Genomic DNA, 22,619 nt, shown 5'->3' on the forward strand with positions numbered 1-22,619 from the left:
TCAAGAGGCCTCCACTGCACACACAGGGCTCACATGACTACCAGACCAAACTCACATGTGAAACAGCAGCAAGAAGGAAAGTAGTGCTCAAAGGAAGGGAGACAGAGGGTTCTGGTTATGTGAGGTGGGTCACCACAGTGGAAGTGCCTGTTCACAGGGTGTCCGTACTACTTACATTTCCTCCCCCTGCAGAATGTTTGATGTTATCTCTGGAACCACACCGGGACTGAATACCACTAAAATCGATCTTCTTGTTTAAAATCCTAACCTAAAAGGAATTGGAGGTAACTTACTATATACCATACACACACTCAGGGTGCAGGACGACGAAACCAGGGTAATTTGCCTCCTATGGTGACTCCCTCTTCTGACACTTGTATTGAAATGTGAGAAAGTAAATCCTGTCAATCTCTGTGCTTAGTATGTTCACACAGCATCTGTAAATACATTATGCTGCTCTTTTTCTACCTCACAAAGTGGTGGTGAAATACAAAGGGGAAAGTTTTATACTGCGAGGTATGAGAGGTGGCTTTTCCCTGAAAAATTTGACGAATTCCATGCTTGCCTGTCCTAAGCTCTATTGAGTGATGTTCAGTATTTCTGCTGAACTGGCCACAAGAAGGTGGGAACCCTCCTTCCCACAGCTCAGCACTCCAGCCTTTGATGCAGAAATCCCAGATCCAGCCAGCACAGACACAGGCTGAAATCCTGAGGTATTCCAACCCTTCTTCTACCATACAGCCGTAATAGCAGCTACATACATGAAACAGACCTCAGTGTCCCGGGAAAGGGGAGCAACAAAATTACTTAAAACTGTAGTCAGAGCTCTCTACTGCTCTCTCTCTTTATTGTCATCTACTACAGGGCAAGGCAGAAAACAACAGCATCTGGAAACCTAGAGCTGCAATCACTGCATTTTGATTTCTGATGCTGGCCACAGATTTGAGCACAACTACTTTCTAGTACTAGCAGCACTGTGCTTCTCCCCTGTGTTTTTCATCTCTTCACACAAGATAAGGTATTTGCTTTTCCCTCGATGATGCCAGCCCCCCTTACACATGCCAGGAGTCCACATTTTTAATGTTACCTTAGCCACAGATGTATTGCAGGCATAGGACAGTGCCTGGAGGGAAACTCTGTCAAGGGCAGGCCATGCTGTCCCATGCTTGACCCCCATGGCAAAGCAGTTTCTCTACTTAGCAGAACTTAGGCGCCACCAATAATTGTACTCCCAGGGAATGATGTGCAGCTGGATGGCAATTACTAGTGAGCAGAGACAGCTGGGTGCACACCTGACTAACACCATTTTCAGATTTATTTCTGAGCAAGAGCAGGGGGTTGTGCTCATCAGTAATAGAGTTTTCAGGTGTGTGAGAAGGTGTTTCTTTCTAAGGTTGCACCTGCCTTCTTTGCATCAGAGTGCAGCATATTCTTTCTCTGGGTTAAATATGAAATCTTTAATCAAATGTTACATTGGATTTTATTTTTATGTATTACTATACAATAGGAATTTACTCTCTTTCCTGTACAGAAAGCCACAGAATTTGGGTAATTATGCATTTTGCTAAATGGCACTTACAGAGCCTTCACTGACGTATTACTTAGCACAGCCCTGTTGGCTACTGTTGTAGGTAAAGCTACAGTGACTAACCAGTACCTAGATAAGACAGAGGGAAATGCACACTGGGGTTCCTTACTGCAGCTTCTCACCACTTTGGGAGCACAAAGCAGCAGCAGAACAGCTGAAGCAGTCAGTGGGAGGAAGTAGAACCCTATGAAATTTCTGCTTCCTGGCTTCAGGTCTCCAAACTGCCCCAGGTTCCCTGATAAATCTGAGACGAATCACTCCCTCTGTGCCTCACCTCTCCAGACTAGGAAAAGACGATTTGCCCTCTTACAGGGGCATCAGGTTTTGCAGCTTTTGGCTCCTGCAGTGGGGATAACTGCACATTTAGATACTGAGTTGAATCCTCTGGTACAGAGCACCTGGAGTGCACCCTTAACTTAAACCCAGTAAATTCTCAGAAGAAATGTTCAGAGGGTAACTCTTTGCAGCTAATATGAGTAAGTTCTTCACAGCAAGCTGTTTCATGGATCCTTCTTATTACATGTAACAACTAAATCAAACCTTTAGAATGTTAAGATTCTTTTAAACTTTCTTTTCAGTTTAAAGCAAAAACCTTGCTTTAACTGATAAAGATTTGTGGTGATGGCATGCTCAGCAATAACAGTGATGACAGCACCAGCAAATTCCACAACTGGTAGGTCACCAGTTGGTGGATTTCAAAATCTTCAATAGTCAAACTGATTTCTGTCTTTCCCCCCTCCCATCTGCTTATCTGTCCAAGTAAACCAATGTACGCTGAAATATGAAAGCAAATGCCTTTCTAATTTTATGCTTGTGCTTTCTCTCAATATACTGTTTGTTTAAAAATGTACCCCAGTACTATATAAGACACATGTCACATCAATTACAGAAACACACATCAGATGTGCATTCAGATCTGGTTCCCAGAGAGCTTCTGGCCAGACACAACTGGGCAAAACAGAAAGCCTTCCTGGCACTTTCTGAGCACATCTCTCTCAGTGATGGGTCAGCAGCACCTCTTAGCTACGGCCAAAGGGATTCATTTGCTCTGAAAATGCTGATGCAGGCAAGACCTCTGCACTGTGGACTGGGGGCCTGTAGCTTAAAATGGAGCCAAAGGAAGGTGAAAAGTTGAGGCAGTGCCTTTGATCAAGTCCTAAAGGTTGATTTGCACTCCGAAGTCTGACAGTTTAAGAGTCTCATGGCCCATGGACCTGGCTAGCATATATATAGAGAACCAATCATCTCAATTATCCTCTCCGTCTCACTGGGTGAAATGTGCCCGTGTGCAGTGGGGCCAGCAGGAGACCTATGCATCATTTGTGTCTTACACTGAGGGCCGGAGAGAGCTGAGTGGATGCATTCTACTGGTCATCTGGCACAGGGAAGAACTGCACTGATTCAGGTTTTCCCTGATGATCTGTGTCACCCTTTCCTGGGATATGTCAGTATCCCTGGATATATTTATATCATAACTGTCCTCTATAACTCAGTGTTCCACAAATGAATGGAGCTTTGTTTCCCGTAGATTAGGGCTTTAAACTGCTTAATTCATCCATCCTATATACTTCAGCAAGCCCTATCCTCTCTAGCCAGCATTTTGTCCCAAGCTTTCTCCCACGCCTGCTAGACTGGGCGAACAGGCTAATACACACCAGCCAACTGTTTGTTGTCCCTGATTGTGGGGAGGGGCTGAGTTCACTGCCTTTACCGCAGTGACGATGTTAACGCTGAGTCTCTGTTTCATATTCTGCCAACAACCATCACTCAGTGTGGAAGGACTGCCTATGTTTCTCACCACTGCTCCCTTGCCAGCACTGGCTGAAGCTGGGCAACAAGTTCCAAATGAGTTGAGAAAGGCTGAGATTTGCCAGCCAGCCAGTGTGACTGCAGGAGTAGTTTTGTTTGAGGAATCAGACTGTAAAAAGGAGCGGGGGCTTACCAGAAAGGGACAGGAACCATTTAGGCTAAAGAGAAACTTTGGCTTGCAAACAAAGAATGTAAACTGACCTATGAATCATTTGAAGCTGGCATCTGGAGGGAAGTCTTTAACCATCAGAGCAGGGAGGCTCTGGAACTACCTCCCTAGGGAGCACAGCTACAAGAAAATGGTAAACTTTTATGATGGCACTTGATGAAAGGAATTAGATGATGTAGCTGCTGGCAACTGAGACAGCACAAAAACCATGACTCACCAGGAAGGTTCTCTGTGTTCTCAATGTGTATGTACATCTTGTGTGTGGGTGGAGGTGTGGTAGGGATGCACATATATGCACTTCAATTGTGCTGAAATTTAAATGCAAGATCAAGCCCGCTCATGCTCTCATTTAGGAAAGGGAACATTTTGTTGGTAGCAAAATGAAAGTCTGTGGCAGAAACAGCACCGCCTTCTATTCACACTCTCTAGACATCCCAACAAGATAATGTCCTGACAAAGTCCCTTGTAACCTTTGCTCTGACCTGCCAGTCTGAAGTGGGTACATTCTCTTCTGATGTGATACTGGTTTGCCCAGGTATGCTGGAAAGGGCCTGGAAGTCAGTATTTTGATTAAGATGAAGCTGAGGTTCCTCAGCATTTGTCATAATTACGTGAAATTACACCACAGTGGAAAATTAAAGCCTTACAGACAATGCCATGTTTATTCTACAAAACCATATTGCCCAAAAGAAAACCGGCTTCTGTCTGAAGTCCTCGTAGTCTGACAGACCTTCCCCTCACTGTCCTCTGATGATGCCTCAGCAATGGTCCAGAACCAAAGCCCAAGGCAGACTGTGTGCCAACAGGCACACAGTATAGCCTCAATGACTCCCACTGCTTCCAGAGAGTCCCCAGCAGGACTGGGAGAGTGCACTCCAACACCACCTATGCTGTTTGGATGCTACCTGTGAGAGCTCTGGGCAATGTGGAGCATTTATGCATAGCCTGCAAGGAAAACAAGTGTTGAAGGTATTTTTCTCAAAGTTGATTTAGATGAGGCCATATATTGTTCTGCACTCAGCAGAGTTAACTAATTTCCTTCCTACTCCTTCAGAGGCCTGACTGGCAATCAGAACAGCTGGGGTTTGTTGCCCAAGGGCAACATCATCACTAGAGCACAGGGAATAGTTTTGGGTTAAGCTGTCTGGCACAACAAGAAGACAGGCTCTGAGACACAATACTTGTGAATGTTCCAGTCAGATATATGCCTCCTGTTAGCAGAAAATGAGTTGGATTTCAAAGACTCTATGTACAACAGTTTGCAGGTCCTCCTCTGCCAGTACTACACCACTGTGTTTGTGATGAGCAGAAATATGTAGAAACACTGAAAGGAAGGTAGGGAAATGCCTAAGAGAATTTAGTTCCGTTGTGTTTATCAGTTTAGTTCACTGCTAAAGACATCAATGTCCAAACTCTGCTTATGCAAGAGACAGAATTATATTCCACGTCTGCCTAGAATAATTCAGTTCAGCTGGTTTTCACAAAAAGAGGAAAAGCCCCTAACTTACCAACATCTGGGCAGAGAGTCCATAACTGGTATATATTGAAACAGATATTTGAAGAATAAAAATTGTGATGCTGATGAAATTACAGGCTCTGAATATGTTTTTCAAGAAGATGATGGCTTTTGTTCTCCCTGCCTTGCAATTAGGGTCTCTGAGAAGCTCTGCCAAAAACACTGCCTAAAACATTTAAAAACACTCTAACTTGGCTCTACTTGCTGTTTGAACATGCTGTGGAGCTGTGACACTGGGAAAAGCTTCCAGACTCCTAACAGCTTATCAAAAAGGGAAGGTTCCTTCTATTTACCACAGCAATTTGACTGAGCTATGTCCCGGGAACTAGACATTATTTCAATGTTTGATCTCCAAGTTCACAGCTATTTAAGTGAGACAAGAATTGGTCATGCACAGGAAGTAAGGTTAAGGTTAAAAACTGATTAGAATCAAGAGAGAGTCCAAGTGCTTCCAAATTCCAAGGACAGATGACACTGCTCTTCATGCTCCTGGCAGAGGCTACAGGGAGAGGAAAGGGAGACGGAGGGTATTTATTTGGCACAGTACAGTCCTTGAAGAGAAAGACTGTGCCTCAGATTTTCCACACCTACAGACAGGGCTTGTGATCATGTTCAGCCTTTCCATTCCTGGAATAAGCAGATACATACACCAGCAAGGCTGTCAGTCCAGAAGCTAGTGAAATTCAAAATAAAAGGCTGTGCTGGACATAGGCAAAATAATGTACTATTCTCACCCTGCTCTTAGTAAAGAGTGAGCAAGGTACAGGCATTTCTGACTTTTAAGAACATACTGAGAGGCAGACACTGAGCAGATAATATTTCAGCCTGAATGTTAAACTGTGAAACAAACAACTGAAAATAGATACTTTCAATGGGAAGTACCAGTGTGGTTACCGGTTAGCCTGTGGTACAAGGCACACAGAGAGGTCTCAGGTAAGACAGTCCCTAGTACCAGAGACTTCTGTCTAGGTTAGGGTGAGAAGAGAAGCCTCTCCCAGAATGCTTTGTTCGGTTATGGTAATGTACCCCAGTTCTACATTTCTGGTTGGCCGTTGGCCACCCCACGCCGTTGCTACCTTATATGTTTCATGTCCTAGAGAGTTCTCCACTCCAGGTTCCCTGGATGGCCTTTGCCCCTCGCCACTCCCCCAGATCTTCCCCACTGGTTCCCATTCCCTAGTCCCGCCTTTGTACTGGCCCTGTGCCCTCAGATCATTGGTCCCTGGCGCTCGCCCCACCCCTGTACTTAAACCTGGACTCTTCATTGTTCTCTGTCTTCGTCCCTGGAACCATTCACGGTGTGGCTGCAATAAACCTCCGTCCGTGGAACCCCAAACAGAGACCCTTCCTGCCTCTTTGCCATCGACCCATATTACTAGAGCTATTCGTGTGTTTGTGCATGCACGCGTGTGTGAGTGTGTGGTGGTCCTGCCGAGCGGCTTATGAGACCTTTTTGGAAGAGCAAAACATTTTGGAAGAGCACCTCACGCTCCGGCACAGAAGCCACGGAACTTGGGTTAGCGATATACCAGTAAAAACAGAAACGGTATCTTGTGATCAGCCAAGTCTTGAATCCTTGTGTAGGACAAGTGGCTGATTTACAAGCTTCTTTCCACCTACCTGCACGTAACTGTACTAAAGTAATTAATAAGATGGCCATACTGAGCTAGGCATGTCCCTACCAATAAGGAGGAAAGGCCTATGGAGAAATACTGAGAGGGTCTACATAATTGTGCTAGAAGTACAAAGTGAAATGACCATTTTCCATGCCAAAGACTTTACAGTCAAGAGACAACAGCTGAATTTAACAGAGAGTTCAAGGAAGTGCAAGATCCCTGTCAGATGAACTGTAGCACATTCTGCTATCACATTTCTCACTAAAGCTGGGGAGCTGATCAAAGGAACTGTAAAAAACTATTGAAGATCCACACCCACCAAATAAAAAAATCCTGGGAGTGCAATTAATTCACCTAAAACACAAAATCCTTGGTTTAATACTCGCTTCAACAGCAACAACAACAACCCAACAACAAACAACCTAACAGATTTTGCTAAAATTCAGAGACCAATACTTAAATTTTAGACACAACAGTTCCTACTCATGGAAAGAGTACTATTAGCTTCAAATATCAAGTGTTGAGCATCAGGTATCAGTTTCCCAATCAGTTTCCGTATCTCTGAAAAGAGGTGAGTTTTGAGTCACTACATCTGGAACTTCTTTAGTCCAGCATAATGGAGAAAATTAGGTTGTTCAGTCCAAGTTCAAAAATACCTTGCAGTCACCTCTTTATGCAAGCTGGCTTTCCCAACATTCAGCAGATATTCCCCTAGCATCTCTTTATTGTTCAAATCCAAATTTCCAATATAAAACCTAAGGTTTCTTTTCTTTTCTTTCCTGCCCTTTCCTGTCTAACAAAACAAACTTTTTCTAACCTTTCCATGCAAAATGAAACAGCTCTGATCCAGACTACATATTGCCCGAACATTTTTCCCAAAACAACAACCTTTCTCATTTTATTTCTCAAAATCTAGACTAGTTAGATCTCAGCTGGAAACATGTCCTTTGCTGAGCTTGCTGCTGGGATAACTCAGACTTTCACAGGAACTGGTAATTTCAATCTACTCTAGGGAAAAAATACAGCTTCTCCCCATACTTATTAATGAGAGAACAACAATGCACAGTATATCATGGTTGGGATTTGACTCTTCTAACATTAGCCAGCTAAGAGTTGGAACTGGTTGCATATGCTGCCAACTGTAGTTGGTGGAAAGATACTGAATCGTCCAGAAGTGGTACCTTCAGCCCTAAACTGAACATCTGACTGGCAGAAATCAGGGCACTGCTGCTCACTCCCTCCAAAAAATGGAGAGACATATGGCTACCACAGTGGGTAGAAGTTTTGTTGGTGGCTAGAGCTCATGAGACTGCTTGGGAGCCTCCTGATTGTGGTTCACAGTTTGCCTCACAGGCAGGGTGCACGTTTTACAGATGGGTTAGGTGCTGCAGTGATGTTATGCTGTCACTGCCATAGAGGAAGTCCTAATTCCCTGCTCATTTCTAGCAACCAAACACCTTTCCTCAAAAAAGCCCTTCTGAAACTTCCTAGAGGCTGGCAGTGATTGCTTAATTTTTCTAAAATATGTGTCAGGAAGAACATCTAGCTTTTTATCTGGAATAATTCAAGATTTAACTGTACAGACTGTACTCAGGCAACTTCCTTTGAACAAGTGCAGTCTGAACACAGGAGCTGCAAGATGTTATTTTCTGTCCAATCTGCAATTATCAGCCAAAAGTCTAAATTTCATTAACTTAAATAGGTTTGAGCTCTGACAGAGTTTTGAAAGTGTACCTGAAACTCCTAAATTCTCTTCACATTTGTAGATCTGCAATTAACAAGTGGTGAATCCGTTTCTAATTTTCAGTGCAGAACAAATCCCTTCAAATATCTTGCAAATCCCCAAATCTGGGAATGTACAAGGAAAACAAAAGCAGACTGACAGAGATTAATTTATTTTACAGTTTTGAATTATTGAGTTGACAAATGCACAAACTTATTCCAATGAGTGCAGCCAACAATGTGGAAACAATTGCTTCCCAGTCTCTCAGCTACATCATGCAACAACAGCCATGCTGCACGTCAATCCACACCTCCCTGTACAGCTGCCTCATGTGCCTCTGGCTAGGGAAGGCACCAAGTTTGGCTCTTATAAGCTCATTTATGTTCATCACTGGCCTGTGCAGGCACGTCCTCTTAACTTGGGCCTAAGTAGTTTTGACTCAACTATGTTGCAGATCAGAATGGACTGGAGAAAAAGCACATGATGGGCTGAAGGAGAGTGGGATCCAGCAACAGCTCAGACAGCACTTTTTGTGAAACCTTGCTCTCCATCACTCTTTTGGACACTCTTCAGCAGCCATTGCACCAACAGTATATAACATATAGACTTTCAGGTTTTGTGCAGCCATGAGTGTTCATAAAGTGCAAAGACATGTGAAACAGCAAAAAGAGGAGGAATTATAAGACACCATCTCAAGGGAAACTTAACTGAGAATTTTGACCTGCCTTTCTCCAGGAGGTGCACCAACCAGACCTGTCTGTGTCTGTACTGACTGCACCCTGGCACGCTGTCACTGAGGCAGGGAACATGCCAGAAAACCACTGTTCTCTGCAGACAGGGTTGTAAATTGTGATGGGGGACTGAGGCATGTGTTGGGGGTGGAATCTCTCCTGCCACCCTGATGCCTTTTCACTGGTCCTAAAATCATGAACCAGACACAGTTAGGGTGATGAAAAGGGGTTACCTTTATAAGGATCTTTAGGTGCACAATTCGTCAAGAGGAAAACACCAAAGATGCACACACAGCATAATGTGTATACAATTTTTATAGGTTTTGCAAATTAGCATATCCCCAATTAGAAGCATAGTTGGTGAGGTAATCCCCCCAGTTCAACTCCTTTTCTAATTCCCCCTCCTCTAGATAGGGACTAAACTATTTATAAAAATATGTCTTGAAGAGCTCGTCTCGGCCTTGGTTCCCAGGAAGAACCAAGATAGGATAGGAGCCTTGGACCCCCAGCTTGGAACCTTTGGAATGTGTTTTGTCTGCTTATTGGGTAGGGTAAGGAAAAGTACTGGAGCTAGGCTACAAATACAATAATAGGCTTAAGAGCTACAAATATATGTGTAAATAATACAGAGAATGTATAAAAGAAGACAAGGCAAAAAAAATCAATTTGGCATCAATGCACACTGATTTTGAAGGTAACAAAAGACACCCATTCAAGCCTACTCCTCTGCCCACCTCTGAGATGTCCTCCCAGTGTCAGTCTATTTTATCATCTAACACATATGCCTATTTTCCTTGCAAGCATTCCTGTGGTTTTTGGAAAGCATCTACTGAATAGTGGTGTCATCAATTTGTTCAGATTTTCTGACCCATTACTAGTTGCACTTTGTTTTTTACAGTTTAGGAAAGATGGTAAAGTTCTTCCTTAATCCTCCTAAAAAACTTCAAGGAACATTTCATTCTTCAGCATGGCTTCGGTTTCTATGTGTCATCTTACTTCCTACAAGGTGCCTGGCTGTCACTGTAATTAGTGGCATTTTAAAGCTTATACATGTAATTCTAGTCTGTGCAGCTCCATTCACTTGATGAAGCTCTGCTGTGTCACATCCACTGAAGTTCTTGCCCATGGCTTAGATTTTAGGTATACATTTTAAGAGATAATCAAAAGAAATCTAGGTTAGTTTTATCCTTGGTTGCTGGCCTATGATGCATTATAAATACTCTGCCTTGACAGGAATGAAAAGACTCAATTAGTGCACTTCTGTACTCTGATATGGTACCAACCACATTCACAGACAGAATTTCAAAAAGAAAACCAAAAATCTGAACCAAAAAAATGCAACAAAAAATCAGTCTTGGCATCTGAAATAGATTTCCAACCCCTTCTCCCAGCTCTTCATGCTTCCTTTGGGCTGTCTGAGAAATAATGGATGCAAATGGGTTACTTTTGAAAGCACAGCATTTCCTCCACAGCTGATGCAGTGTGAAAATCCATCTGAAGCCCAGCAGACATACCCATAAGCAAGCTGCCTCTGAGCTTTGCCAATAATGATATATTTCACCACACTGTAGCATAAAGAGCAAACCAGACAACTACCTACTGGCTGCATCACAGAGCAGAGAAGCCCCTCATTTCTCCCCACTGCAGAATACCAATTAAACGTATCTCAAGCCATCTCTTCCTAGCAGGAGCTTAATGCAGTGCAAAGTTAACTTGTTTCTTCCCCTAAAAGCATTCTCTTCGCACACCTGACACTCACACAACCCCCATTCAGGTGGAATGTTTTCTCCCCTTTTCTTTGTTTCTATGGAGGGCAAGTCAGAGCTGAAGTAAGATCACTCTGCTGTCTGATGAGCTTTTGATAAAATTCCAAGCTGAAGCACTGCACTTCTTGATTTATTTAGAATTCAGACATCCACAAGAGCTTCTTCAGTTTTGCACCCCAGCCTCTGGCAGTTTCAAAGTGCAGCTTTCTCTAGAACAGATCGAAGAGAAGTCCTTGTGCCAGGTTTAAATATACTGCTGGAAAAAGGACAGTCTGTCTCCAAATTACACTTTTGGGCTGCATATCTGTATTCCTTTAGTGATTTGCATGTTATGTTTATGTACTTGCCTAGATATATGCTGGGTTTTTCTCTGCTTGTTTTTCCTGTGGCTATTGCTATCAGCACTTCCAGTTCAGGTTATAAAGCAGGTTTCTGTTTGTTTCATGTATCATCACTAAATGCAAATAGCAGATAACAGTTCATTTCAGCCAGGGTAATATTGCTACCAGACATTAAAGAACTGAGCAGACACAAGGAAATGAAATTAGCTTTCATGTGTTGCTCTCACAGACCCTATAAAATTCAACTGTAGAAACTGGAAAAGCTTTATCCCAAAACCTCTTGTCTAGACTGAGAAACTATGGCATAAACGAGACATAAAGGAAAAATTCAGTGAGCTTCTCTTTGCCCAACCTACAGCTCAGTGGCCGCATACCACTGGAACTAAAAAATGCTTTAGCTTCAGTGACATTTTGTTCACCCAGCAGATTTCCCCTGTGATGCCCACAGCAATGAAATGCCAGCTGCTGTGCCATCCTTCACTGCTCAGCAAAGACTTTGAGCAGCTCGTTAGAGCTGCTAAGGAAATTTAGCTCTCTAGTCATGGTGTCTACAAAGAAATACAATTTGCTGTGGCCCCCTGGTCTTCTATAATTGTTAACACTCCAGAGAGAGTAACAAAGAGGAGGAGGACAGGCTGCTGTGGTGCTGGTTTTGGGCCCTAAGACCAACAGCTGGGCCTATATGAGGAATGCTGATCCAGAAGCACAGTCTGAACTTGTGTTGCTGGAGCCCATGCACACCATGACCATCTGCTACACGTTATGTCAAACGGAGTGGAGCTCCCATGCAAAATAATCACACCTGTCAAAATAAAGGCAGAAGTACCTTTGCTGAGGCATTATATTCTTGACTTTATGAGTAAATGGCTACTGTCCAAATCCTGGAAAGTACTGAATGTGTTAATTTACCATGAAAACAGGATCAACACCTTAGAGATATCTTACTGTTTAAAATATGAGCCTGTTCTTTTTCTCTGGAAGACCTACAGCAGGCACAGGGCTGCCATGTTAAGTTTTGATCCGATTAATTATTTTTTTCTGGGGCAGCATTAGGCAAACCTCACTGTTCTCTAAGTTCCACTATCAATTCCAACACTCATACACATACATATATATATATGTAAGTATCTGATCTAGAAACACTGTGCAATCCAGCTTTCTGGAATGTCCTGTTTTCAGGACAACCGAATGGGGAACATGTTCATCACCCTGATGTCCTGTCCCTGGCGGCAGTTGAGAAATGAACCCTTCATACAGCACTCACATTGCCTTTGCTGTAGTAGTAAAGTAAGTAAAGGAAGTAAAAGGGAGCTGAAGGCTCTGGGTGTTTTTGCCACAGGGTTCTGTCTAGAATCAATACAAAATATACAGGTACTCCTTACAAAAAATACATCAACATAATTGTTTACACACATAAGACTTGAGTTGTCCATATTTTTAGCATAAATGTTGGTAAGTTGTATTTTTTTCCTCCTTCAGCTTCTTTGTTGCTAAATCACAGAATATCTTTCAGGTTATTATTGGTTTTATAACTCCTTAAGTATTAACCGAATGGATGGCTTCCTCCTGTAAGCTAGAACAGTTCTTCCAAATGGAAAGAAAAGGAAATTGCTTGGACATAAGTTTGGCTTTTAATGCCATCTGTGTTAGCATTTCTGCATTGCTCAAAAATGAGGGAAGACTATTCCAGCTCTGGCTTTGGCTCTGCTTGGTAGAATATCAAGCAGAGGCTCCGAAGAGGAAGGTATAAGCATCATACCTCAGCAAGATTTATGGTACTTCCTATCTGACTTTCCCTCAGTCTCCAAAAGCTTCTGCTTAGCATGAAAGCCTCCATTTTTACTGCCCCTTCCAAAATTTGGTGAGTTCTCTCTGTAATTAACAGGGGATTTCAGCAAGGCCAAGTGCAAGGTCCTTCACGTGGGTCAGGGTAATCCCAAGCACAAATACAGGCTGAATGGAGAATGGATTGAGAGCAGCCCTGCCGAGAAGGACTTGGGGGTGCTAGTGGATGAGAGCTAGACATGAGCCGGTCATGTACACCTGCATCCCTGAAACCAACCATGTCCTGGGCTGCATCCAAAGAAGAGTAATCTGCAGGTGGAGAAGGGGAAGATTCTGCCCCTCTGCTCTCATGACACCCCCCTGGAGTACTGCGTCCCCAATATAGGACAGACATGGACCTGCTGGAACAAGTCCAGAGGAGGGCTGTGAAGATGCTCAGAGGGCTGGAGCACCTCTGCTACAAAGACAGACTGAGAGAGTTGAGATTGTTCTGCCTGGAGTAGAAAAGGCTCTGGGCAGACCTTAGAGCCCCTTCCAGTGCCTAAGGGGCTCCAAGAGAGCTGGAGAGGGACTTTGGACAAAGGCCTGGAGTCACAGGATAAGGTGGAATGGCTTCAAACTGCCAGAAGGCAGGGTTAGATGGGATATTGGGAAGGTAGTCTTAATTGTAAGGGTGGTGAGGCACTGGCACAGATTGCCCAGAGAAGTGGCTGATGCCCCATCCCTGGAAGTGTTCAAGGCCACATGGGAGCGGGCTAGAATTTGATGATCTTTAGGGTCACCTTCAACCCAAAGCATTCTGAGATCCTTTGATTTTGCCATCCTACACACAGGTTCAGTCTTTAGCTGAAGGCAATCCTTATGAAAATGTGCTTGGTTGCCTAACTGCAAGGTATGAAATTACCTCTTTTTTCAGCTTTTAATCACATCAAGATGTCACTGAATTCTTGTTCTTTCAATGAGAATAGAAAATCTGATATGCCTTACAACACATTCTTATGTGTATTAGACTTACATACACCCTCCAGTTCATACAGTTTAAGCCCTGTTCTGGCTTATTTGAACCCAGGAGCCAGAAAACCAGTTAAGTCTAATATCTGCCCCCTTCCCCCATCTTTACCGTGGGGTGCATTTATGAAGTTGGAGGCTGCAACCCTCATTAACTTCATCCAATACAATGCACGTCATATAAAATGGCACAGGAAAAGGCAAAGTGCTGTGTGATCCCGCTAACATATACGTGGGTTAATTTTCAACTAGTGTTAATTAAACAACCATCTTATTTTTTTGTACTGATAAAGACTAAGTAAGCAGCAACTGCTGAGACTCAGGCAGAAACATATCTATGGCATGGAGTGCAAACTCCTGTTCGAAATTTTTTAATGTATCTCAGTTAGGCACTGTTAGTTTTCATATGGCAAGATAGTTTCTGAAGACTGTCCTTGTCCTTGCCATTTAACATCACTTAAACAAGCAAGGGATTTGGAGAACAGAAGTAGCTTTACAAGGCAACTCAAAATGGCTCCTATCCTATGCCTATCACAAAGGTGCACACATAAGACTAAATAACGTATGGATGAACATAAAGGGTGGAATCCTTACCTGCCCTCCTTTAGGCTGGTATTTGATATTATCCGTTGACCCAATTTTGGACCTGACATTCTTGAGGTCAGGTAGAGGCTGATTAATAACTCGTAGCTGCTTTGGAGTGGCTGGAGATTTAGGAGGAGTGCGAATTATGGCAACTTTTTTCTCAGTAGGTACCAGTATTGCAGATTTGGGGGTCCCAGGAGTGTGGGGAGTTCTGGAGTAACTGGGTGTCCCTGGAGTGCCTGGGGTACGAGAGGCATAGCTTGGTGGTGTCCCTGGAGTGATGGCAGTGGAGCCAGGAGTAGTGGGGGTAGAAGTTCCACTTTTCCCCGTTCTGCTACGAATTGGCTCTGATCCTACATTCAAGAAAAAAAACAGTTTTAGAGCCACAGAAATACAGCTCTTCCTCCCTTTGTACCACCAAAACTGCATCCCTGCGTACCAAGTGAGACACAGCTCTTTAAGATGGCAGTGCTACTGCTGGAACAGCAGGCTGAATGTGTCTGTGTCTTACTTTGCTAAACAACCTGCCAGGAATTACCTTGCCATAAGAAGTCGAGCTATTGCCCCCCCAGTGACTGAGCTCTCCATTCTGTAACACAGGAGTGCTTCCCACAATACCTATGCTTCCTGCAAAGCTGGCTAAACAAGGCACATCATCACATTTATTTCCATTTTGGGGAAAGGATGAGAAGCATCCTTGGAATCCAACCTTTGGGACTTGATCCAACCAATTTCAGTGGATCTGGGCAATAAACTAGAAAGCAGTAAAAATTCTGATAATATTCCTGAAACGAAAGGCTGTGAGTGCCTGGCTGATGCTGTTTCTCATACCACTGCCAGTAAACTGCAGATAAACCCCTGGTGGGCATTCAGCTGGAGCACAAGCTATAGCTCTGTTGCGTAGGTGTGTAGATGTCCTCACATTCAATTGCTATTTTTCATTAGTTCAGTGAAAGAAAGCCATTACCAGAGGCAACCTTGATACAAAGTCACATTCTGCTTACTGCTGCATGCAAGTTAAAAAAACCCAACTATATCATTTTGTAGCAGCTCCATTCAGTGTTTATGGCACTGCCAAGTCCTTTTCACGGAGCACAAGGATCAGTTTAGCTGTGCTTTCTACAGCCAGCTCTGCTCCTGACTCTCAAACATAAATAAACAGAAGCTGAGATATCTCCAAAGTAAAATTTTGCTGAGAATACTCATGGAGAGAAAGACCAAAGCAATTCTCAAAACCTGGGAACCCTAATGCTGAATAGGTGCATGTATGTTTTCACCCTTCAAATGTTCAGAAATTATAAATCCAATGGGCCTCTCTAAAGAATCCAGTGGGATGAAACAAATTCTTATTTAAAGTATTTGCTAATAATTCTGTTTGTGCAATGATGGTAGCCCAAACCCAATGCACTCCTGCCCCTGCGGCTCAGGAGACACTCTTTGCTGTACATGATTCATTAGGCAGACTGAACATATACCACTCACCTCCTGATGCCTTATTCATTTCCCTGAACAGGTATCTTTCTTTCCAAACCCTAAAGCTTCTCTACCATCTGAGACAGAAAGGGAATTACTTTATTCCCACCTCTTTGCAGGTCTGGTATACTTATTTTTCATTCCTCAGCCCTTCACCACACTGCCAAATGCTTAATGGTCTCTCACTCCTGATCAGGAGAATGGGCTGGCTGCTGTGGCAGCTGGAGGTCATTCTGCTTTCAAAAGGTCTCTGTTTCACCTTTGGAGCATCACTTAGGAAATTCAAAGGACTTTTTTTGAAGAATTTAATAATCTACTTCCCTTAAGCTGTTTTAAAAAGGGCTGAGATTGGTTTCTAAAGAGAGAAGACAGTCCTACTGGAAAGCAGGAAACCACATATGGGTTCTAAGGCCTGGCTAAAAGTTCTGGGGTTATTTAGTAAATAGTCTTTGTCCTGCAATTTATTTTGGCTTGTGATTTGATGACTTTGGTCCTCATAAAAGGAACTTAGGTGGTTCACTATCTTAACTGCCCTCAGTGAGTCAGTCTGCTAGCTAACATCTCAATTCTCAGCAGAGATTTTACCCTAGGATTAGAGCACAGGGAGATAATTACTAGGAAACAGCAAATTAATGACTGTAACCATCAGGTTCACTTTTCCAAGATCCATCAGAATATTTCAGGTTGCCTATTTCAGTTTTGACTCATTATTTCTTGCTGCTGTTTGTAAATGTTCTGTTAAATACCTCACCCAGCTCTGAGCTCCCTGCAAAGGCATTTTCTAATATCAGTAATTAGTCTGGGCAGCAGTCCTGGCTCTGGCCACTGCAGGTGCATCTTGTCCCTGGTTTCAGGCACTTGGCATATATACAAAACCAGTCTGTGGGCTCTAATTTCCAACACCACACCCCAGACCCACTCCTCTGTGTCTAAGGTAGGGACACATGATGCTATGCAATGTGACAAATCCAATGAGGATGAAGACAACCACAGCAGTAGAAGGTTAATACGCAAGAAAAAGACAACATACGGGTGGTCCGTCGTACTGAAGAGGAAAGAGAAGTTGTGAGCGAGAGGGAGTTCTCCTCTCTGTCTCGGTCTCCTGATACACCTCGTCGAGGAGGAAGGATAGAGGAAGGTCTTGGTAGAGATGAACGCTTCTCAGGGCTCTTGCTTACTCCATCCTAATAGCAGCACAATAACAAAGGAAGGTTTAGTTTTCAAAACTCACTCTTTGGGCTATGCTTTTCCTGTATCTATACACAGAGGAGAAAACCTTATCCTATGGCCCAGTTTGCTCCTCACACAGGAACCTGAGGGGATCAGTCACCTTCCATGCTCTGCTTTAGCTCCCTGGTGCTTCTTTACTGCATCAAAACATCTTCTGATGACTATCCCAAGACACATAGGGATATTCTTGGATCTAAATATGGCTGGATCCCGCAGCTGGCTCTTAATAAGGAAAAAGGTAAGGTTTTTTAGTGCAAGTTGGAAGTAAAAGAACTCTCTTGAACTCAAGTGTGAAATTCCTATGTGAATTTACGTGCAAAGTAACTGCACTACTGATGTCCAGAATACACCATACACTAGATTTGTAGGTGTCATGTGATTTTTGCATAAACGAACACTAACTTGTAAATTTCTTAGGGAGATAAATTTTTAGCTACAGAGGTTTTTTGCTGTTGTTGTTGCTTTGGGCTTTTTAATCCCTGGAGTGTGGGATTATAAATCCTGTTGTTTTAATTCCTTGTATAATAAAATGTTTACTTTTTGAAATCAGTGCATACCTTCTCTTTACCTGAGTAAAGTAAACCTCTCTTTACCATTAAGGCAAAGGCCATGTATGTTAGAATATTTTTGAGCTTATGGGAAGTGCAGCCAAAGACAGACCAGCATAAGCAGACATTCTTCCTAAAGACAAATGATGATGGTCCCAACCAGTAAAAGACACACCAAGTGCAGCATTAAAGAAAAAATGTAAGTCAATGGCAAAACCAATTTTTAAATGGGGACAGTCAGCTCAGCATAATGTAGATTTGAAATGCAAGTGAAATGTAAACACAGAGAAGCTGGAATGAACTGCCAAACATATTTTTAAATTTATACTGTAACTTCTTCACAAAGTCCTATGCGTTGACTAAATTTGGTTCCTTGAGCATTTGGATTCTGCCCTATTCTATCACCTACTCCTTGTGATTAGAATTGTACTCTCCTACACTGGAGACTGAATTTGATTTCAAAGAATATTAACAGGTCAAAAATAACATTTTTTTAAACTTGGAAGGCATATTAGTCCTGCTGTTCTTTATCACTTAACCACTTGCGAATGACTGTAACTTCTTGGCAGTTAATGAAGTAGCATCCATATGATCAACAGAAAGAAAATATGTCTTTCTAGCTATAACTTATTTCACTTACATTTCCTCTAGAGTATCTCCATTTTTATCCATTTTGTAGCACAGATCTTGTAGCCTGCTAATCAGTTTTCCTGCCACTGGATGTAAGTAATCCCACAAGAGCTTTGCAGAGAATTACTCAGATTCAGAGAGTAGATAATGTGTTTCATGGAGTTCACCTGCGCATCTCTAACTCTCTTAACTAATTCTGCTACCTTACCTTAGTGTCTGATTTTGAGTCTCTTGGGCCTGCAGAGGAGGGCCGAACAAAATAACTGTCTGTATTGAGAAAAGTGGCCCTTTTAGTGGTTAATGAGCAAGCTGAGCTGGGTCTTGGAGGAAGCAATGACTTTGCTCTAGACTTTGAGGCAGGAATCTTTGACAAAGAGGCAGTCTAGTCATGAGAAAACAAACAAAACACAACATGAAGCTGGACAAAAGGAAAATACATGCAACGTGGACCAAAAAAAAAAAAAAAAGCCAAGCTATGAATTAGTACTTTTCCTGTGTCTGGTAATGGTCTCTGCAGATCTGAAAATCATGGAAGTTTCAGTTTTGTGTTGTTTGCCTGAAACCACCTAGGCCTGGACAGAGTTACTGATTCTAGGAAGTGCCTTTTTCTACAGATGCCACTTTGGTCTTGTGTTAATAGGAAAAAACTGGTGCCAGCTGGGGCATTTAACTGGTACAACTGCTGGTTGGCTGCATTAGAAACAAGTGCAAAGCTACAGAAACACCAAGAGATCCCAGTCCTTTAAAGTTGAAATATATCCCTCCAGGTTAAAATCAAGAATAAAAGTAGAAATCTTAGAAGCAAAGTTATACCAGTATTCCCACAACAGCAGAAGGATAAGACAGTATTACTTCTTTTGCCGTTGTGTACAGACAAAATCCCTAACACACTCTAGATACTGCTCTGTGCATTTGGTGTCACTTCACAGAAATTCATAAATTTATATTGACTGTATGGAGTCCTGGGATGAGGAAAGCCATATATGGTTGAAAGGCTGACACAGTATGTTATTGTGAACAAATACTTGTTTGATACTGAATAATGACAACATCCCATTGAAAGAACAATTAAACACCAACAGGACAGACAGAAAATCTTTGTTAATACTTAGGAGCACGTTACTGCTTTACAAAAAGGAATCTCCTGGAAACAGAATAGGGCTACTTACTTAAGAAACACTTTTTTTCTTCCACAGGTGTAACTGATACTACAAAGAACAATGGCAAAGGAGTTACCTTGGTAGTCCTGATTATCTCTGTAGTCATACTAGCATGAAATTACACATAGGAATAATCCCAATGGGCCTGTCATTCTGGGATTTGTACTGAACTTTAGCCATAGAAAACTTGGCATTTGATCTCAATCAATCCCCTAGACTTTTTCAATGCTCAGAAAAGGTGCATGAGTTGCTTTTAAGTTGTCTTGTTAGAAAATGAGAAAAGAATGGGCTGTCCAGCTCTGACAGGTCTCTGGCTTAGGCTATATACCCAGCCTATGGAAAACTGAAGCTGGTGTGCTGAACATCATCCATGACATCACCCACATGCTTAAGAATTGCAGAACTGCATAACAAGCAATTCCAATCCAACAACAGCGCTGAGAGGAGTTCTATTGGATGTAATCCTCCAGACCAAGTAGCAAGACAAGAAATTAGGATGGAAGCGCTTTACTAGCAAGAATATATTCCCATTATGAGTCTTTCAAAATATTTATGCCCCTTTCTTTTAATACTTATTTTACTGTCTGAGAATAAACAGAATAAAACCAGTGAATAATTATTTACACAGAAACTACAGAATATGTGTTTCTGTCAAATCAAAGACTTTTCCAGACTTTGACTGGCTTGTCATAATTCAATTTATGGGTCTCATCCATTTGTGAAACTTTGGGTCCTGTTTAGAAATCCATGAAGGTATTTATTGATGCTGAAACTCTATGAAAGCAGGATATCTATGTTGGGTGGCCCCAAGAAGCAGACATTCTGCAAGCACCTTTCACCTAGCTTTCCAAACTAGAGACAGAACTAAGCACATGTTATTTGAGGCCCAAATATTCATCTGTGGTTTTCACCATTTTCAACTTGTGGGTCATGTAAGAGACTGGAAAACTCTTACAGATTAAGGTTCTAGTCACAGTGCAAAGACTTTTCACTCATATTGGTCAGTGTCTTCTGCGAACACATGAATCTAATGTGGATGCTAAAGATGGACAACACTGAGATCTGTCAATGGGACAGATGGGGAAAAGGCATGACCCTGAGCTACTGCACAGCTCTGGTTATCACAGTCTAGATTCCCTCCATGTTATTTAGGTAACAAGGCACTTTTTAGCATCAGTAATAGCAGCAGAATCTGCCCAAAGCTGGTTGAGCAAGTGAAGAAACCATGTCTCAATCCCTGCAGAAAAACTCTTATTCTCTGTTAGCAATTCATTACCCCCAACCTCTGTTGTAATTTATGTTGCTGGTAGGGTCAGCTGTCCAGAGGACAAAGATCTATGTAACTCTCACTGAAACTCAGGGATTGCTGAAGTGGGGATGCAGAACCCTCACTTTACTTCAAGGTGTTCCTAACACATGGCACATGTTTCCATCATCTCTCTGTGAACTGCAGGTACACAGCTGCTTCCAGCAGATGGAACTATTTAGCCTTGCCTGAATTTGTCCTGTGTAAACTGCAGTCTGAACATGAATAACAAAACTGACCGGGCTGGATGATCTAACACTACCAGTGGAGAGGAAAAGGCTGCACTTGAAGGACATAAAAGCTGAAAACTGCAAATAAACAAAACAACAAAAATAGGGAGAGATCTTTATAAAAGCAGAGGCTAAGTCAAGGCACAGAAGAGAAAATGTCCAAGAGCTGTGTGAGTGTGGCAATCAGAGAGGCAAGGCAACAGAGAGAAAGTAAGCAGGGGACAGCCTTCTGATCTGTACTATAACATAAGGGGCAGGGATAGGAAAGATATACAGAAAGATAATTTCACAGAATGATTTTGCAGTTCTTGTACTAGAACATTCCATAAACACTGAAAATGGGCAAGTATTGGCTTCTCTTGTGCAAGTGTTGATGGTCTGTCAAGAAAAGACAGTAATAAAACATGCTCAGACTCAGCCCAGAAACCTGCCCAGATCTTACTTACTGTACTTGTAAAGAAGCTCTAATAGTTTCCCACTTATGAGCTGGAATGGGTCAGACCTGAAAAATCACGGCTCCTCCAAAGCTTCCAATTGGTTATACTGCTCTCAGCACTACCAGTTTCTTATGATTTATAAAAAAATGTGTAGCACTTCGTGTGACATAGCTTTTTGTTCCCCAAAGAATTGAGAGTCTGGTTTAGCAAATGAAAGACGTCACCCATGGAATGTACTAGGAAATATATTAGGAAATTTAGAGAAATTCTAAAGAAATTCTTAATTGTTAATGATGGGGGATGGCCCTGCTCAGGGCCAGGAGCTGGATGCAATGATCCTGACAGGTCCCTTCCAACTCAACTGAATTCTATGATTCTGTGATAACAATGACAAAGTGTCGTGCTGCAGATGTCAATTAGCATGTGTCACTGTCATGGAAAAAAATAATTGCATAGGGGATAGTGAATGGAGATTGGTTTCCTGGGGATTTTGGAATGATGGGACGGACACAGAGCAGGGTCAGCAAGGAGCAAGGGAGTCTTTGCAAGGGAGCCAGACACAGGAAGCAGAACAGGCTGTAGAGCAGATGAAGGGAATGCAAGGCAAGGCAGTAATCTGACAGGTTACAACACAGACAGTGGCCTAGGAAGTGGCCATTCTGAAAGGACTGAATCACATATAAATTCTACTGGCCAGTAACTTCTACACAGGCAGGGCCCCTGCAGAATACTGGGCTATGGAATGGTGCACCAGGAGATATGCAGCAGTCCTGGGAGAGGACTTCTGCCTACACAGCAGTTGAGCAAGGTGGCAATGCAAGTTGGGTGCTGCAGGAAGGGCCAAGATATGCACCTTATCCCACAGAATGGCCTGGCTTAAAATGCTGACCAGACTCCAACTCCTGCAGTTTGGAGCCTGTGTGCCCCTCTATGGATCTGCAAACTGTCACCATCTACCACTTGAGACT

General features: G+C 42.7%; 1 protein-coding gene across 46 annotated transcripts in view; it reads right to left on the bottom strand.

Annotated features, from left to right (window-relative positions):
• MAP2 (microtubule associated protein 2) overlaps window positions 1–22,619 on the bottom strand; it is a 236,821-nt gene that overhangs the window by 3,863 nt on the left and 210,339 nt on the right. For 34 of the 46 annotated variants that reach the window (XM_017747015.1, XM_017747013.1, XM_017746995.1 and 31 more), the window contains 4 exons: window positions 18,727–18,900; window positions 17,141–17,294; window positions 14,647–14,990; window positions 176–268 (listed from right to left, as the gene is read on the bottom strand). In XM_017747015.1, coding sequence (XP_017602504.1) covers window positions 176–268; window positions 14,647–14,990; window positions 17,141–17,294; window positions 18,727–18,900 — 765 coding nt within the window. The remainder of the gene's footprint in view (window positions 1–175; window positions 269–14,646; window positions 14,991–17,140; window positions 17,295–18,726; window positions 18,901–22,619) is intronic. The other 12 variants (XM_017747031.1, XM_017747030.1, XM_017747020.1 and 9 more) reach the window with 3 other exon arrangements.

Source organism: Corvus brachyrhynchos, unplaced genomic scaffold (assembly GCF_000691975.1).
Source record: "Corvus brachyrhynchos isolate BGI_N302 unplaced genomic scaffold, ASM69197v1 scaffold481, whole genome shotgun sequence".
NCBI classification, from domain to species: domain Eukaryota; kingdom Metazoa; phylum Chordata; class Aves; order Passeriformes; family Corvidae; genus Corvus; species Corvus brachyrhynchos.